The sequence below is a fragment of the Xiphophorus maculatus genome, chromosome 3 (assembly GCF_002775205.1).
Source record: "Xiphophorus maculatus strain JP 163 A chromosome 3, X_maculatus-5.0-male, whole genome shotgun sequence".
Lineage (NCBI taxonomy): Eukaryota > Metazoa > Chordata > Actinopteri > Cyprinodontiformes > Poeciliidae > Xiphophorus > Xiphophorus maculatus.
Genome location: NC_036445.1, coordinates 15,119,662 through 15,139,604, shown reverse-complemented (window position 1 = coordinate 15,139,604; position 19,943 = coordinate 15,119,662). Strand labels below are relative to the sequence as shown.

The 19,943-nt window shown below is 38.4% G+C and overlaps 1 protein-coding gene across 1 annotated transcript in view; it reads left to right on the top strand.

Moving 5' to 3' along the window:
* Window positions 1–1,081: 1,081 nt before the first annotated feature.
* chn2 (chimerin 2) overlaps window positions 1,082–19,943 on the top strand; it is a 38,296-nt gene continuing 19,434 nt past the window's right edge. Inside the window, exons 1-5 of the mRNA XM_005804634.2 lie at window positions 1,082–1,241; window positions 14,610–14,648; window positions 17,336–17,391; window positions 19,573–19,604; window positions 19,808–19,921. Coding sequence (XP_005804691.1) covers window positions 1,193–1,241; window positions 14,610–14,648; window positions 17,336–17,391; window positions 19,573–19,604; window positions 19,808–19,921 — 290 coding nt within the window. The 5' untranslated portion in view covers window positions 1,082–1,192. The remainder of the gene's footprint in view (window positions 1,242–14,609; window positions 14,649–17,335; window positions 17,392–19,572; window positions 19,605–19,807; window positions 19,922–19,943) is intronic.

Below are 19,943 nucleotides of genomic sequence, written 5' to 3'. Positions count from 1 at the left end.
CACTCTAAACACTAGCGGCAGTCTCATGTTCTGGGGATATATTTTTTTTAATAAGGAACAGGAAAGATGCTGAAAGTTGAAGAGAAAATGGATGGAGCTTCGCAGGACATCAGATGGAAGCAAGTCTGTTGCAGAGGATGCAAAACATGGGAGCCTCGAAAAGGGCTGAGGATCTCCTTCCATCAGGACAACTAAGCTGAATGGCTGGTGAAACTGAACAATGAAAATTCTCATGATTTAACCAAGAGAGCAAATATATTTTCACATAGTTTGGATGATTCCCAAAAAATCAAAAATTTATTTATAAAGGGGGAGATGGAACTATCTCATGCTGCACTGCAGCAAAACAAAAAAAAAACGTAATTATTTGGATGTTACTAAAATAGCTGTATAAAACGACTTCAAAATTACATTTAAGAATTTTACACTTAGTTGAAAATACATTAAATTATTCATTTTTAAAAAAAAGTCTTTGTAGGTTGTACCTAAAATCTTGTACATAGCGAAATGACCACCAGATGGCGCCAACACCCAGACGTTCATTCCGCTCCTCCATCGTAACACGAGACAACATGGTTTCTGATGAAAATAACGCCTCAGCTGGTGTCATGTGGTTTAACCAGTCGGACTGTCCCCTGACTTTTTAAGCAGCAGTTTTGAAAAAAACAAAACAAAACAACAACAACAAAAAAACCACCAGTCTGGGATTTTACAGATAGAAAAAAAGAAAACCCCAACTCGGTTGTTTTCTCCTCTGTTCTTTTCATTGACGACGCTCCAAACTTTCGCTTTAAGAAGGCGCGTCTACGCTGCGGTGTGTTTATCACAGCCCTTAAAGTGGCACATGGAAACCAAAGCTGATCGGTGCATAGAGGAAACCTCCGGCATTTCTGCTTGGTGAGAGGAGACGCTTCCGTGAGGCTGATCCACGGAGCGTGTTGTGTTCTGATTGTGGGTATATATGCGGCAGCCCCCACACCGCGCCGCGCCGCGCCAGGGGGGGGGGGAAAGGATCAGCAGATTCCGACAGATGGACGGACTGGTGGTGGGCTCGAGATTTAAAGGAAGCATGAAATAGTCAGCCGTCAGAAAGGTGCAGCACATTGAAGTGGCATGGAGGCACCGCCGGGGACGAGCTGCTGTGAGCCCACCTTGGCCAATTGGGAGTGACCGAGCCGCCAAACTGGTTGGGATGGCAGCATCCAGTAACTCAAGCCTTTCAGGTTCATCGGTTTCCTCTGGTAAGGGTCCAGACGTCCCACAAATTTTAAATTTAAGATAATACATTTAAGTGTAGTAACAATTGCTATTACGATTTCGATCAAGACATTTAATAATTTTTATTCAAATTCTTAACATTTCTGCTTGTATCAGACTCACATTCAACTTTTGCTTGTGTTATTGAGCTGTAGACGTCTACCAATAATACATAAATCATAGATGTGTCATCTTCTTAACTGTTAAGCATCTATTCCAGACTCTAAATAATCATGGGAAAGCTTTGCTGTCATCAGTAGCAGCATGCAGGGGTGGAAATGTTACAGGGAAAGGAAGTCTCAGTTTGGCTTTATTCTAAGGTTGTGAAATGCATTCTTTGTGACTGGCTCTGGATATCGTTAGATTGCCAACCGTCTCCATAAATCCTATATTGACTTTCCACTTGGTTGGCTTTGAGGATTGTTTTTGGCATGTGTATAAAGTGTGCTATTTTTCCCCCCAAACACAGCACCATGCTGAGATGTTTTCTGACACTGTGAGAAATTCTAATATGGCATGCCTGAGTGAGTGCAGCACAGTTCCAGTTAAATCTTTTTTTTTTTTTACCCAGAATACAATGCTGTGAACTTCAGCTATATGTACATGATTATATATATATCTATATATGTATGAAATGTGATTTTCTTTTTTCTAGATTATTTGGATTTTTTAATTTTTTTAATTTATTTTTATTTTTTGCAAAATGAGAATGTTGAATTAGCAGTTGTTTAAACAAACCTTGTGTAAAACCACCATCCACATATTTAAGTTGATGAAATGTGCTTTTGGTATAAAGTACATAAACCCTTTTCTCCCAACACCAATTGATGAAGAAGCTTAACCAAAGCTAATGTTTGTGTCTGACAATGCCTCAGCAGTTATAAAAAGTCATATTAACATTATCTTGTGAATGTATTTATCCCTTCATTTTTTTTTACATATTCTAACAGTAGAATGTTAGAATATGTTTTTGGAATGTTATTAGAATGTTATGTTTTTACATGGTTTCGTAGAATATGCTTTTACATATTCTAACATTAGAAACATAAACTTTATTGTATTTTATTGGGGTTTAATTCAACAGTGCAACACAAAGTAGCACATAATTGTGAAGTTGGAGGAAAATCATTCATTTTCCCCTGAATGCACCGTCTCCATGGCAAAACATAGGTTGGTGTGACAGGGTTTGGAGGTTTGTCCTCCAGTAGGACAACAGCCCTAAACATGCAGCCTGATCTACAATAGAATGGTTTAGTCTCCAACTCCATTCCTCCAGAGCTGCTGTCCTGCAGCTTTTAGATGCACCCCTGCTTCAATACACCCGAATCAAATAAATGGCTTATTACAAAACCTCTGCCAAACTTGATGGTATGCTGAAGAGGTAGTTCAACCATTTGATTCAGTTGTGTTGATGCAGTGATGCATCTAAAAATTCCAGGACAGTGTCTCTTGAGGATTGGACTTGGAGACCCCACGTTTATATCACAATACATTAATTTGTTTGAATGGCTTAGTCAAAGTACATAACTAAATACAATTGAGATTTTAAGATATGAAAATTGATATCAACAGATGCTCTCCATCTAATTTGACAAAGCTGGGTCCATTTTGTTAAGAAGAATAAGCAAAATATTCAGTCTGCTGAAAACAACATATACTTGCATGTGGTTCTGTAAAGTAATGATTTGCTGGGACATAATTCAAATGCATGCCACAGTTTTCAGATTATATGCACAAAATCTGACAACCATGTGTCTTTTTTCTGATTATGATCTACTTTGTGTTGCTCTAGCATATACATTTCCATTATATCTATATCCCTTGGAGTTTGTGTTTGTAACACAATGGGGAATAAATCAAGGGGTAAACTATTTTTGCAAGTCAACCCAGATAGCATTTCATATGGAAACAACCAATGCATGAATTTAGATTGAATGTTGGAAAAAAAAAAAAAGCTGGGTTTGTCACAAGTAAAAATGTGAGAGAACACTGCATAGCACGCTCAGTGTTTGTTTTACTTTCTTACTGTCTCGCTATCCTGAGTAGACCACACGGCAGCATCACATTTCCAGAGGTACAGCCCAGTGGGCGGCACACACACTACACACACACACACCTACACACACACGCACGCACCCCCCCCCACACACCCCCACACCCCCACGCACACCCCCGCTCACCCCCACACACACAAACAAACACTCAGCTGATACAGTCTGCACTGTAACCACAAGCCTCACAAAACATTATCTCATGTGTGCATTCTGAACAAAAAACAGCCTTTTTGACCACTGCTGCTTTAAGGGGAAAGTCTTTTCTTTCTGCGGTATTGGAAGGTTGTCATTACTGCTGGGCTCTCAATATAATTATCAGGGGTTACAAGCTGCACTGCTGCCAGGGATGGAGTGGTTGTCGCAAGGGTATCATTATTTTCCTACAGGGCTGTTTGGCAGTTAGATACATTTAAATAATCTTGTCTATGAAAAATATATATGTCTGAAAAATGAGTCTCAGTTCCTGCTCCATATAAGGTCATCTATTCTGCTGCAGACTGAGTGCTGTGGATGGAGTGTAGCTATTTGTCATAATAAGTCTATCCTGCAATGTTTTTTTAAGCTTTTACTTTAGAGGATGGTGTATTAAAAAAAAATACAAATAAAAAATCAAACTTAAATGTGTGATTAGTGTCCCGGATATTGGGATACTAAGAGAAAACTCTAATGCAAAAAAAAAAAAACAAAAAAAAAATGGCATTATACTTTATGCCAAACTTATTCATAAATCTAGAAAATTGGTGCAAAATTGCAGAATCAGATTTTTGAACATCAATTGGTGGATGCCCACGTGGGCACCCTGGAAGCACTGCATCCTGTGACAGATCAATATAACCACACAGGCTTGGAAGAACCTTGGAAATAAAACCATTGCCACTCAGCACAATCCTCTGCTACACGCAGAAATGTAACCTGAAACTGTATTACACAGGGAGAAAGCTGCACAACCCCTCAGAGCAGAAATACTGCTGAGGTCTCTGAGAGCACACTCTCATCGGAAGGACAGAAAAACAGTGGACATGTGCTCTGTGGTCAGATGACTCTGTTTCAGTTTACTGTAGTGGGGAGGGGGTGGACATTGGGTTCTACATTCCAAAACATGAAAAATATGATTCAGGCTTTCATCGGAGGGATGTATTGATGCCAGCGTCTGTGATGGTATGTGGGTGCATTGGTGCCATGGCGCCAATGCACGTGAAAGTACCATAACTCAGAGGCATAATTTTGAGTTTTCTGGCTTCTTTAATCTAGCTCTTTGTTCAGAGCATGCAAACAAAGTTTCCTTTTTAAAGTTATGTTTAAAGCACATTTCTTTGAAAAAACTCATATTAAACTTCTACAAGCTCCCTTTTTTTCATTTTTATTTTTAGATAAATTGGTAGTGTTTTTTTTATATATATATATTTTGTGTGACAGTCTGCATGGAGGATCACTGTTTTATTTTTTTGCAGAAAGAATGTCCTGGATTTGAATCCCGGCCAGGAGGACTTTCTGAATGAAGTTTGCATGTTCTTCCCGTTCATGTTTATAGGTTCTTTCCTCCAGAAACATGACTGTTATGTTAATTGGTCTCTCCAAGACTGTCCTTAGGTATGTGAGTGTGTGCATGCTGGAGATAGGCACCAGCCACCTCCTGTGATCCTGCAAGAACAAGCACCTGTAAACAATGGATGACAGATGAATTTGCGTGACCCTATATTTAGGCCCAATCAGCGAGAGCTCTGCAAAGGCCTTTTGCATTTGCCATGTTTTTTCTTCATGTGGAGGCCTTAACATGTTCAAGAACTCACCAAACTTCACCAATAATTGTTCCCTTCATGAAATATTTGGATTCCAATGGAATCAAAAGTGGGTGTAGCCAAACTGCTCTACAGCACCCCCTAAACTGAGAGAGGCCAAACCATATATTGTAGAAATCTGAAATTGGTACAGCTCGCCCCCAAATTAAGAGAAAAAGTGTCTTAAAGTTATGTCTAAAAATGTACAACGATGTGTCCATTTTGAGTCAAAGGTCAAAATCTTGGCCATTTTTCTTGTTTACACACCTCAAACGCTCACAAACTTCTCTTAGGGATTTTGAGCTATCAGCTTTATCTTTGGTCAGTATGCAGTTTAAGAGTGGGGTATTAAAAGTTGTCAAAATCTTGAATTTTTGAGCATGTTTAAGGGGCGCGACTAAGCAGCGAATTGGGCGTACCCACCAACGCAAATGAAACGTTATAACTTTGACACAGAAGGGTCGAACTGGACCGAACTTGGTATGAGTCAACCATGTCAGATGATAAACAATACTCTATGGTCACATGCTGACATAATCAAAGAACCACCCCCTCAGAACAGGAAGTGACATTTTTTGTCCTGAAAAGCTCCATCTCTGACCCACTTGAGCTAGTCAAGATTGTCTTGTGTCAGAAGACTGATAAGTTGGTCTCACATGCTTTAAAATACAAGGACTTTTGGCTGGAGGGTGTCACATTGTTGCTATACATCTGGCTCTAAATTCCACATATTTCTGCTGAGTTGCACCAAACTCACAAAGATTGATCCCTATCCACCCACCAATACGAACGCAGTCCGATATTTGGTGGGCATGGCCTAATTCCTTAACAGTGCCTCCTAAAAATTTTTAAGAAATCGGCCCCAAGCCATGCGTTGACCTATTGTGAAATTCAGTACACATGTAGCATATAAAGAAAGTGTCTTAGCGTTATGGTGCAAACACAGCAGGAGGTTGGCCAATTTGGATCAAAGCAACCATTTTGTCTTTTTTACACATGTTGTATCTGAGAAAACTCATACAGCTTTTGACATGCAGAATTCAAAGTCACTCACCACAATCTTGAGGCATTGAGATAAAAAATTATCAAAAGGTTTTTGCTGCATCAGAGCATGTGGATGTGACCAAGACTCAAAATCTGACCAATCACCAAAAAACATTAAGGTGGAATAGCTTTCACACATAAGCTCCCAGCTGCATGCATCTTTGTGTGTGTCATAACAGACCAGCACTCATCACACTCACATGGTCAATATGTGACATCACCTGTTTATCTGCTGGCTGGCTTCCTTTTACTCTATGATTCATACAGATTTCAAGCTGTGTCTGATGACAGAACAACATGACGCCGAATCATTCTCTTAACAATGGCTGGTGGCTGGACCATGTGGGTGTGTTAGAATGGCGAAATCCAATTCCTTGTCATTTGTATATAGTTGGCTCTAAAGCACACATGCATCATCTGATTTGCACCTAGCTAGACATAAATGATCTTTGTTAAGCTCTTAAAATCCAATAGGTTTATTTGACTCCACTGCACCCCAAGATTATTCCAACAGCTATATTTCCTTGATACATTATCTGATCTGCACCAGACATTTTATGCGTTATCAGGGAACATTGCTACAGATATTGGTGTGGTAGTTTGATGACATCACTTTAGCCCCACCCATTCAGCGAACAAACCTGAAGATTATTGGGTCAAAAGCGGTCGTTCACTGCTGTGGTGCATTACAGGAATACTGGGCTTTCAATAGAGCACTTTGGATACCTCAATAGTATGAAAATCTCGAGGTTATTGGCCCCAGACTCCTTACTTTCACCTCCCAGATAGTAACATAAAAATCTTAACCTTATAAACTCTTAATAGAGTTGGAACCTTCACTCTTACTACTTTCATCTTCAGCAGCCATTTTTGAGTTCAGTTTTCCATGACTTTATCACTCTTTGGTAACTTTTTGCTTAGGCTTTGTCTGGTCTGTATTTCACTTTGTTTATCAATTTCTTTCTCAGCAATGCCCTTTGACTTTCATTTATGTTTGAGAAGTGTTCAGATAATGAAGCTGAACTTAGGAAGGATCTTGAGTTAAATTGCATCTGTGATTCACATCTAAACAAAGTTTGAATAGTACATGCCATATGGTTGGATGATAACTAGATACATGCTGCAGCATCATTAGTTCTCAGGTGATATATTTGCCAACATCAGCAGTATTCCTGCTACCTATTTGGTATAATATTATGGGAACTTGTACTGTATCACCAGCATACCATTTCCAGACTCCTGCTGGAAATAAATGCTGGAAAACAAATCAAGGAACAGGGCATCAAAGAATGTTTTCAGCTCCTGGCCTTAAGTGACATATCTGTTTGGGGAGGCAGAACTGCAGCTATGTATTACAGTGATGCTGACTGCTCAACATGTTTCTGGCAAAGGCTGCTGCTCTCAATGTCTTTTTGTTCCATAACTCACCACACCCCCAGAATAAATCATGTGGGAAAGGATTTTCTGTCATGTGCAGCGAGCGACTTGCACAAATTACCTGTATGTTTTGTAGCATCAGCAAAGAAGTATGGTTGTCCCAGAGGTATTCCAGTGCTGCTGTGGTTAATATGGAGAAGATAATAAAAACATATGCGTGGAAAACAAGGAAGTATCGGAATGAAGTACCCATATGACAGTTTTAGTTTAACAGAACACATTTGTATTTCTGTAAACAGGTAAACTGCATACTTTCTGCAAAAACTCATTGCATGGTTTATGCACAAAAAATATTTTCTGCCCAGCTTGCAGTGTAAACAGTCTTATTTTGAAACTGTGTATTGCACAGATGGTCTCCCTGCTGCAGTTCAGCTACACCCTACTGAATCACTGTGTGTGCTGATGCTCTGCATGTAACTCAGAGATAAACTCCAGGTTGTTATTTTCCACATGCCAGTCATGAAATTTATTTTAATAAATGTCCTGTAAGCAGTAAATATCATAAGAAAAGTATGTTTTCAATTGGAATAATTCTATTCTCAGAATAAAATGTCTAAATGAAATCATTCAAATCTACAACCTTTGTCTCTGGATAGATTATGAAACAATCTATTTATGCCTACAAATGCATACCAATTTTATTTATGACACTAAGCAAGTCTTTCAAAGACTTTAGATCTTTTTCCCTTGTGCTCATTTTGTTGTTCACAGAGTTAGTGGGCGTTGTTGAGATTCTTCAACCAGTTGCAGATTTACATATTGACAGAGTAAATTTAAGGAGAGACAGGTTCCTAAACTTATTATCACTGCCTGTTCTTGCCAAAAATGCTTGCCTTCGAACGGCAAAAGAAGGTGCTTTCCATCAAGTTGATGATAAATAATAGCATAGCAAAAGAATAAACATTTTCTGTCTGCCCAAGTTAAGCCAAATTAAATCAACCTGAATAACTTTTGTCATGAATTTTTGTGTCCTATCCGTAAGTACATATTTAGTCAGCCAGCTTCCCAATAATGCTATAGTCATTTTTCAGTTTCAGTTAAATAACATAATGGGTTTTGGTGAGCACCTAACCTAACCTTCTCACAATAGTTTGATTAAAGTTTAGCTCATTCCTCCTGACAAGAACAGCACTGACGGAGGCAGCACTGACCACAGATTTGTCTATAGGGCTGAGATCACGGCTTTGTGAAGCCCACTCCAAAACATCCATCCATCCATTTTCTGTTCACCCTTTGTCCCTAATGGGGTCGGGAGGTGCCGGTGCCTATCTCCAGCTACGTTCCAGGCGAGAGGTGGGGTACACCCTGGACAGGTCGTCAGTCTGTCGCAGGGCAACACAGAGACATACAGGACAAACAACCATGCACACACACACTCACACCTAGGGAGAATTTAGATAGACCAACACTCCAAAACATTTACATTGTAAAAAAGACTATATAGGTAATCTTTAGGCATTGTCAATTTAGAAGACTCGGACTCCTCCCTTTTTTTTTTTTGGTGCAAATTTAAGAACTGACAAACACTTCAATTTTAGCTTCTTCAGATCACAGGAGAGGCTTTGAAAAATTATGGTCTTTCTTCCTGATTGGATTTTGCAAATTGCATTCTATCCTTTTCATATTGCGTTTTAAGTAATGGCTTCTTCCTCACTGATTAGCCTAACAACCCATGTGATTACCAAATTTCACCCATCACACGTATCATCTTCACAAGTTGAGCTGCTTGTGTGAGCAGCAGTCTCCGTTTTTTCTCTGCTGAAGTCAAGACATTTTTCAAGAGCAAAAACATCAGAGCAGATCTTCTCTCAGGGCACAAAGTTCTTACAGCATGATCCCAATTCATAGCGTTTTCTCTTTGCCATCAGAGCAAACAGCCACTGGTAACAATTGCATTACGTGCTTGCCACTGGTGAGTAATGAAGAGAAGCACAAAAAATGGTTGTATTTTTGGTGGGTACAACCCTCTGGCTGCTGCAGATTTATAAATTCCCAGCAATCCTGACATGCCAACTCTAAACTACTCAGAAATTCATTTTGATGTATTTTGGATTCATCTGTGTTCATGTGGCTGCCTGTGTATGTGTCTTTGAATGAGAAGGGCTAAGAATGAAGCAACCCTGAGGAGCTCTTTCTTTTTGCGGCAAAAGCTGAGGCAGTACTCCAGACCGGAATGCCGTCCGTCATTAATAAGAATTATATCGAAAAAGAGAGCATTTGGCAGGCGACCAGGTGAAATCACATTCTTTAAATAAGCCGCAGTGAAATAAATCTTGCAGGCTGTTGCCAGTGTGGTGCACTGTGACAAAGCTTCAGTGTTAGGACAATAGATTTTTCGGAGGCAAGTTGGCCACTCACCAGCCACCAGATCTTGAAGGCGGTTTGAATGTATATATTGATAAAAATAAATATGCACCCAACCTTCACTCAAGCATGCAGAGTACAGTTGTAAAGAATGCTCCTGCAAGCACAGTTGGAATGATCAAAGTGAGAACAATAACATTTTGAGCATTGATGCAATTTATGAGTAATTAGTTTGCCAGCATCACCGCTCACATCCAACAAGTGCTCACTGGTTTCCATAATCCAATTCCCGCCCTGCTTTGTTTTATTCCCTCTGGCCACAGAGGTGCGGCATGGATCTGCTCATGAGGGCAAAGGAATGCTTTGCATGAACAACATGTATCCTCAGGAAAAACATGACTCACTGCTGACATTGTCCATTAAATATTTCTGGAGAGTAGCAGAGAACTTATCAGGAATTAAGATTTGCTATTTTATCAAAAATGAGCCAAGGAATTAATTACCTAAATGGCACACTGCTTGACACCATACATCAGCGTAGATAACAAGAATAAACTAATTACTGAATTTAAGTAAGAAAATGTAAAAAAAAAAAAATTAAAACCAAGGTCTTTACAGTCCTACAATGCAGTGTGTATGGTTTGTTCCCCATCAATAAATAGGAAGAGAAAAATGTAGTACCTTGAATTGGTATGTTTTTGGTATCTAAGAGCAGATGCTGGTTTATATTGTCTCCTCTTGTTATTTTCCAGTTGTCATTTCATGTCCTCTTCAAGGCTTCAAACCACAGCAGATATTTCAGAAGCTCAGAAGTTCTCTGCCAGGATGCATTTTTGCATTCACGCAGACAAAACCGCACATAGCTATTGAGCCAAGTGTGAGTTTCCTCAGCCTAGTATGAAAGCTTTAAGTGACCCCTTTCATTTTTATGTTTATGACCACCCTATTTTATTTTATTAAAATGTTCTTTATCAGCACATCTGATGGTTTCTCTATGTCTTTATTTGGACTTTGGCTGAACATTCACTGTTTTAGTGTCCTCACCAGCAACCTAATTAGGTAGACCTTGCAAAAAGCTCAACACTTCTTTAATCATGGCACAGCTTCAGCAAGATGTCTGAAACATTCCTCTAAAATTTTGGACCATTTTTATATGATAGCATCACACAGTTGCTGCAGATGTTTTGCTTTGTTGGTCATAATGTGAATTTCTCGTTTCGACACAGAGCAATATGCTCTGTACAACAGCAATATGCTCTGTTGTATTTAGATCATCTTCAAAAAACTGTTTAAGACTATTTACTCTCCGAAATGGTAATCCTTTTGGAAGTAGCATAAGGGATGGTCGTGGTTAGAGGGAATACCCAGGTAGGCAATGGGATTCATGTGTTCCTGCCATTTTCACCACATTCTCATTTACCATCCGAATACTTCAGATTGAGACTCATTGGACCAGAGAATGTTTTTGCAAATGAATTGTATTCACTGTTTCCTATTTTTTGCTGCCAGGAGTTGGACCCAGTGAGGCTATTGTAGCCCATCTGCTTTAACATTGTGCATTCAGAGATAATACTCTGCATAACTTGGTTGTAATGAGCAGTTTTTGTTGATGATCAACAAGGCATTCACTGTATATTTGACTCTATTGGATCATTTTCTGTGAACCCCAGAGAAACTTGTGCATGAAAATCACTGCAGATGAGCAATTTCTGAAATATACAAACTAACCCGTCTGGTACCAACAACACTGCCATGTCCAAATGTTCCCCATTCTAATTCTTGCCTTGAAATTCAGCTAATCACATTCTCCACCTCTGGTGTCTTACATTGTGTTTACTCACAAAAACTTGCATTTTAAAAAGCAGTTGAGTGACAGCATTATTGCTGGTAAAGAGGTCCCCATATAAATGGCTTGTATTTATTCTTGCCTTGTTAGGTGGTACTGCTCTACATCTTCTACATGCTTTTACTGATTAAGTTCTATTACTGTGATGACTAGGAAGTTTTAGAAATAGCAATGAACTATCGGTGCGTAGTAGTTATGTCAAAGGGGAAAAATATCCGAAATTTACTTGTAAAAGTAACTTAAATCCAGTGAGAATATCATAAAAACTAACTGGTGCTGATTTTACAGCCTGCAGTTTTTTTGCAGTCATTATGATAAGTACCTCAGTGCTTTGTTGATCTCATTGTTCATATTCACCTGTGAAACACAGTGACAATGTTTTTCCTGATCCCTCATAACATCTTTTTCTTTTTTTTTCTGTTTGACTTGTTTCTGATGGTTTTCCTGAGTGATTTTGCAGATTGTTCCTTCGTTCCTAAAGCATAGAAACACTCCTGGGAAGCCTTAGCAACAAGCTCCAGTACATCTGATTGAATATGAAACAATCTTCTCTGACAGCTCCATCAGTTCTGGTGGCGATTTTGCAGCTGTAATGTGTTGCAGTCTTTCCACAGTGGGATTCGGTATGCAGATTGAGCTTTTTATCTCCAGCGAGAGAAGATCTTCCTTTCTACACTTGGTTGCGTTACCAAATTTCTCCCACATTCCAGAGCAGACAAACAAAAGCACCTCAGAAAGACATTTTTGTATTTAAATGTGGTATTAAATTGCGGTAATGTTAATTTTTAAAACCACAGGTGCCAAAGTCCAGTCCTTTAGATCTATCGAACTGAAACCAATAGATGCATCTCCACTCCTATATGCCTGAATCTAATAAGCAGATTGCTGTCAAGTCTCTGAAGAGTTAAAAGATGCTGATGAGCCATTTCATGGCATTTAATGGTGTAAGGATGGCGGCTCTCAAGGAATGGACTTGGGCACCCCTGTTCATGATCAGTAGATAAGGTCGAGGCAGGAAATGATGGCACCTACCCCAAGATGTTCCATTCTGACCATGCATCCATTTGCCACTCCTCTTTGATATTTGCAAAGAGAAACATGCCAACTGAGCACCTAAGAGTTATTTTTATGACTATTTTCTTTGTGTGATTGTTTGGAGACAAAGTAAAGCACGTTTGCTTAACAGCAGACCCCTGGTTGGTTTACAATAGAAATCCAACCAGCGAATTCTACAGTAAAACCACACAAGCACAGAACTAAGGCCTCCCATTTGACCATAAGATTGTAAACCTTCATTTTGTAAAGCAACAGCGGTAAACACTCTGCTGACTTTAATTATACATCCAGTTTACATTTTTAACTTTAGATTAAAAACCCCTTATTACAGCATAAAAAGTAACGTCACTCTATTAGTTAGAACACAAATTACACTTTAGACATACCCACTTTTACTTTCTGTGCAACAATAAGTGCTTGTTTGTTTGGTTTTTCTCCCACTTCTGGCTCACTTTGTCCTGAACCAGATGTGGGAAGAAGCTGTGGGCTGAATGGCTTATAAGTGGTAGCCATATATTATTTCCATGGTCATTGTCTTCAAGTTTTGAATTTTCATTTTATAATATTTATATCAATTCCACCTACTGATACTACGATAAAATGAAAAACAAAGTGATCTTGATTTTTATTTATATCTTGAGCTCTTTTTTATAAGTTTTCTTATAAGATGTTTTTGTTTACTCAGTGTCATGTAAAAAGAAATTGCTCCCTTATAGCACCCTTCTGTTTTTTTTTTTGTTTGTTCTTTTTGGTGACATGGTAATATTTCAGATCAAACATATTTAAATATCAAAAAAAGATATCCTGAAAAAAAGATATACCCAGAAGAAAGCAGATTCCAAATAATGATTTTATTCATTAAAAGATAAAAGCTACAGAAACCAGCCAGGTCCAATGCCTAATAACTTCTTGTGCCAGCCTGGATGGTAACAGTTCCTGTTAAGCATTTGAGATAAGCGGGTAACTGTGAATGAGTCTTTTACCTCACTGTGGAGGAATTTTGGCCCACTCTTCTTTGCAGATAAAAGAGAGGCAAAGTCCTAACAGAACTGTTGGAAGATCTTTTGAAACCTAGAAGAGAAGTTGTTTTCCTGACCACTTTGAAAACAGAAAAGTCATACTCCTTTTAAGCAGACTGTAAGGAAATCACGGATGGAAGTAACAATCACACCGTCTTCTACGTCCCACTTTGTGCTGAGAAATGTGCTGCTACACGATTAAAACCCTGTCTTCAGCGCTGTAGCAGTCAATGTAAGACGACACACTACAGCATTTGTCACTAATAGAGGGTGATGTATTGTTAGAGCGGTAAGAGTCATTAAAACATGACATTAAACTGCAACTTGCCCCGGGGCATTTACTCCATCTCCTCCCTTCTTTAATCTAATGCAAAAGCGCACTCCATCGTGTAATCCATAAGTGTTCACATAAACATAACTCACCGCATTTTCCCAGAAGAGGGTCTCGCTGTAATTACCTCTGCCCTGCTTTGATTGCTGTGTTTGTGCTTTTATCGCAGCGGAGATGTTGTGTTTTCAGGTTCCTGCCACTGTTTAATACAGATCAGGTGTGCATAAAGACACGCAGGCGTGTGTCGCATATTGATTGTGTTTGTAGCGGTGATTAGAGACTGCGCGTCCCAACAGGCAGATGCACAGCATGAAGCCTGATGCATAATTATAACAAAGAGAAACACCAGTGGCATATAATCATAATAAATGGCTCATATTTAATACGCTTGGGAGTAGAGGAAGATTGAGATTTTAATGAAAAGTATTATAAACACTAATATATATTCATGACAAAACCCTGGTTTATTTTGATATTTTTCAGATCCTGATGACTATCAGCCGCCCATATGGAAGTCGTACTGTGAGTATTTATTCATTTTGAAAGCTTTTAACCTGACATTTCTCATAATATATAGTATTTTGGGGAGATGCATGTTACACTGACTTCCTGTGCTGTGAAGACTCAGGTCTTGTTTTTCTCAGTAAAATTAGAAACTGCTCTTTCTTCTGCACAGAAGGTGCACAGTCAGACACACTCGCCCACATACACAAATGCAAAGCAGCAGATTTCTATTTTCTGTGTAAAATAGGTTACCAGCAGCCAGGAAAACAAGATTTTCCACCTGCCGACAGGCTAAGCTAAAATAGAGTCGTCAGAGGACCCATTTTAGTACACAATGTGTTGGGGTTTTTTTTCACGTGGGAGATTATTTAACTCCCCAGATCACGTTTGATACGTAATAGGAAACCTTCTACCCTTATGTCCCAAATTTCAGCTTAACAAGAAGTAGCTTGTTCAAGTCTTTGCAGCTGATAAAGTTCTGTTTATTTGATTTTCTTTGTCCTTTTCTAAAGCTTCCTATCAGATTCTTCTCGTTCTCTCCTGAGGTATTTTTTAGAGGCGTCAGTGTCACAGCAGTAGATGGTGTCCAGATCTTACAGGTTGGCTTAAATCAGCTTGACAAGACCTGAAAGTTCACAGTCAGGAGCCTTCCTTCCCCCCACCAAGAGAATCTGCTGCAGTGAGGGCTGAGCTGAGCCACACACAGTGATTTCTGAGCTAGTACTGGTTGTTTTTCATGAAAATACCACCTCTCCTGTATAGAAAACTCAGTGATAAAGATACAGTTTGCAAACAGTGAGCAGAGGTTAACAGTTTGTAACTAATTGTTTCATTTCTATTCCAACAGATTTTAACTTGTGGTTTGCTGAAAATAGCACCGAGTTGTGCCATATTTCTTTTTGGCATTACTGATTTGAGCATAACCTGAGTATTTTAACTGCACTGCATCTAATACATATTATATGGTTTTGTACATTTACAAGTAAAATGTCTCTGCTTTTGAAAATGAAAGATTGTGTTTAAATGTGTTCAAAGTTCAACTATAAATTCAGCCTTAATTCACATAATGCATTTTCATTATATTGCTCATGTCCTGTAATTTACACACTCTTCACCCTGATCCATAGCACACTCCATTCTATTGGCAGGCTTAGTTAAGATTAGAATAAATTCATAATTTATTGCAGCATTACAATCTAATGCTTAGCAATTCAGAAAACATTGACTGACCATTTGTTTCAAAATATTTAATCAGCAGGAAAAAAAAACAACAAACATGTCAAGAAAAATAATAAATTTTTTATTAACAAACTCACCCCCGGATGTTAATTTGTACAATCCACTTTGCCAACATGACAATAATTTACACAAACCTCATATGTAATGGAGTAGAAATCCTTTGACCTTTCTGTTTGCTCAGTTTCTCTAGATGGTCTAGATCTTCCACAGTTTTTAGGTCCTAATAGAGAGGTGGTCATGAAAACAGTTTCATTTTGTGTCTTGTCAACCATGTCTTTGTTGATTTGGCCACATGTGGATCAGTTTACTGGTAGATTACATCCGACTTTTATTTAACATTAGGCTTTATAAGCCATGAGTTCATTATGTAATGCACCAACATTATTACAACATTTAAAGGAGAAACAAGCCCACAGCATTACATATTCTCCATACATACTTAATATCATGTAAGTATGTATGTATCGATTTGATGAAGCCATTCATAATTTTGTGGCTCTGATGTCATTGACTGTTCACACTGGAGTCTCATGGGAACAACCGTTCAAAAAACAGACCTTACCAAAACATTTTCAATTAAGCTTTAAGACCTGTGAACACAGTCTTGTCTCCCCTAACCAAAGCACACAGATCCAGTAATCTAGTATAAGTCCCACTAGCATTTAGCTAGCTCCCAGTTTTGATGTTTGTAACAGCTGGACAGAAAAGGCCTCTTTCTGGCTTGTCTCCCAAACACCTGGTTGACATTTAGATAGCATCTCGTGGTTGTTATGGAGACTTGATGACCTCAAAATGCCACTCTTTGCTGTAGATCTCTAACAGTGAGCTCTGGAGGTTTTTTTTTTGTTTTTGTTTAGTTTTTTTTCAACCACTGTTATTGTCCACCTCAGTTTATTTGGTGACAAGATGAATATGAATCCTTGTCAAACCTAGTCGTCAGTATATTACATTCATTTATATCCTCCTATCTCAGAAAAACTGGAAGTGATCATTAATGACACATTACTAAACAATATTACATTAAATATTAATGGTGCCAATAATAGTACCACTAGTTCTTCTGCTTAAAACAGCATAAAATATCCACTGAAATTAAAGATTGGGTTTGTCAACATTTTGAATGTGGAAATGCTACTGCAAAAAAACATGCATATGTCGAAAGACTTTTATCACATTTTTACAGGTGGAAGTAGATAAGCAAATAGTTTATTTTCTAATAAAATGTATTTTCTTTAGATCAGTTTTTTTAAAGTCATTAATTAGGAAACATTGTTTTAAAATTTTTCAATATACCTCTGTCTATAAATACTACAAACCAACTTGGTTTGTTTTCTCTGAACTTTGTTTTAACTGTGTTTATTTTGGATGTCAGGTCTGCTGCTTGCACACAATTATGTCCTGCATGGAGCTGTTTATAGCTCAGAAGGCCAGACAAACTTCATTAACATGCATGTTTTATCTGACAGTGTACCAGCTCCAGCAGGAAGCTCCAAGACCAAAGAGGATCACATGTCCTCAGGAGGTCAGTGCATCTGTGAATGTTAAAAAGCTGGCTACTGAAGGGAGCTGGAGTGAGTTCATGTTATGTTAATGATTTAGCTCGTAGAAAAAAAGGATAAATATCTGCCTCATCTGTAGAAAAACCTGGGAAAATATCACAATTTATTTACTGGAAACCTGATGGGAAATAAACTACTGCAGCAAACATAGTAATTAGGCTTGACCTAGTTTTGGCAATTTGAAACTGAGCGCTTAAAAAGACACAGAACTTTGAAAGGTTTTATGAAAAACTGAGTTACAGCACTGATGAAGAGAGCGCATGTTGCATCTGTTGCTGTATTCATCAGAAGAAATGCCCAATGTCACCTCTGAACATGTGGTTAGGCACAAAAGTACCCTGAAAAACCTGCTGGCCTTGTTTATCTCCTCTTTATTTTTTCTTTACAAGCTGGGTCTACCAGACAAGAGCTGCATTCTGTCTGGAGATTAAACTAAGCTTTTACTTTCAGGTTTGAAGCTTGAGTTTATTCCTGGGAAAATGATTGAGTGTGGCAGCTGGAAGCCAGACCAATCATAAATAATAACCTGTCGGGAGAGGCTCCCTACTGCTTTGAATTCACCTCGTGACTGAATGTTTAAGCAGCGGCGCTAAAAATTAAGTGTTGTCCTTTTATTGGCTGAAAAACAGATTTTTTACAGATATTAACGGTGAAACTTAACAATGTGTACATGTCAAGCACATCATGTTTTTGACCTAAAAATAAAATCTCACCTGTTCTTTCAGTAAATTCTGTCTGAACAGTGTAATTCCAGACATTTTGAACTTTTAAAGGGCTTATATTATATTTTTATGACTCCCATGTTGAAAGTGGAGAAATATATAAAAAACAAATAAATAAATAACACACTGTCTACCAAAACACAATGTATTAAAAAAAAAAAAACAACTTCTAAGGCTTAAATGTAAGTTCACATGGTGAGGTTAATGTAGTGATTTGTTCAGTGAGGAAGGCAACTGCAGCTTGTGACCCAACAAACCACCACCCTACCCAGGGATTTAAAAGGGCTTTTTGGTAAATCTAATCTGAGTGTATTTCGCCATAGAGGCATCTGTCATCAGAGTCACTTTATTGCCAATACCGCAAGAAGAAAACCATTTTATTATTTTGTAATCATATAAACATGTCTATAACTTGTTGTTTTTTGCCTTTAGAAGGCACTTCAGGCTAATGGAGAGAAAGTTAAAATACTGATACACAATCTGTAGTTAATTTGGCACAGAGACCGCTAACCAAAACTCTGTTGAAGCTAAGAGCGGCATGACACTGTGTAATTCTTTTGTTTTTTTTAAATAATTACTTATCTACTTGAACTGGGAATGATTAATTTAATTAGCACATTGTCAAAATGCTTAGGAGTTCTGACTCTGAAATATGTCAGTGACTGCCTTTTAATCAGTGTAGAAAAGAAGAATACATCCAAAGAACTCAGACATTTTGCTGAAAAAAAAACCTGTTATCAAAACACTGGTGAAATTTAATGCACTTTTTACCGTCTTCACCGAGAGAACTGCCAATCTTCCATTGTATAACCCAGCAGAACTGATGCGTGTCTCATCCTATTTTGAGTGCTGCCACACTTTGATGAGCAGAGTAAAAGCTCTAAGGCTGGTTGTGTGAGATTAGTGGCAGGCTGGTAATTCAATACAAAATTATGTTTTACATTATAAGAAGTCCTTAGAGCGTCGCCACTACCGGCTCTGTAGAGGGAATTTCCGGGTGATAAAAAAATATATATCTTTCAGTGTACTTTCACTCAGATCGCTTCCCCTTGACAGTGTTGTGAAGACCAGAAAATATAGTGATGAAGAAAAAATTATACATTCAGTCATATATCTGTGCTCCAGACACCTTTTATACCCTGATGTGTTATTCTAACATGCCTAATATTAATTTCTTTCCAGCTGGTCATCTTTTACCTGCTGTTTTCCAGTGCGGCCTCTAATTTATCTCCCCCTACTTTGTGATTGAGCTTTATGGTTTGCTAGCTGTGAACAGACGCAGGGGCCCAGATGGAGATAATCTGGCCTGTGGTGTAAAGTCCTTTATCTTTCATGCGGGCTTTAAGGAACAATTTGCAGAGCTATTAATTTGAGCTTTCATATCACACTGCTGCAGCCAATATTTCTTCCTCTGGTTTACAGATGGAGAGCAGACCCAAGTACTATGGCAGAGAGTGAGTTTAACTTAATTGTTTTCTGTCTTTGTATGCTTTTATTAGATTTTATTTTTAGATATAAATGCTTTTCTATATCATTTAAAGCCTTTATCAGATAGCAATTGTTATGTAAGTGGGCATATGATTTTTTTTCCCTCAGTTTTACATGTAAATATTTTAAGTTGTTGATAACAAAAAAGCTGCTTTTGTTTTTTGAATAGATTTCATGGGATGATATCTCGAGAATATGCAGATGAGCTGCTGGCAGGCAAAGAGGGTGCGTACCTCATCAGGGAGAGCCAAAGACAGCCAGGGACTCACACCTTGGCCTTAAGGTACCAACATCTCCACAAAACC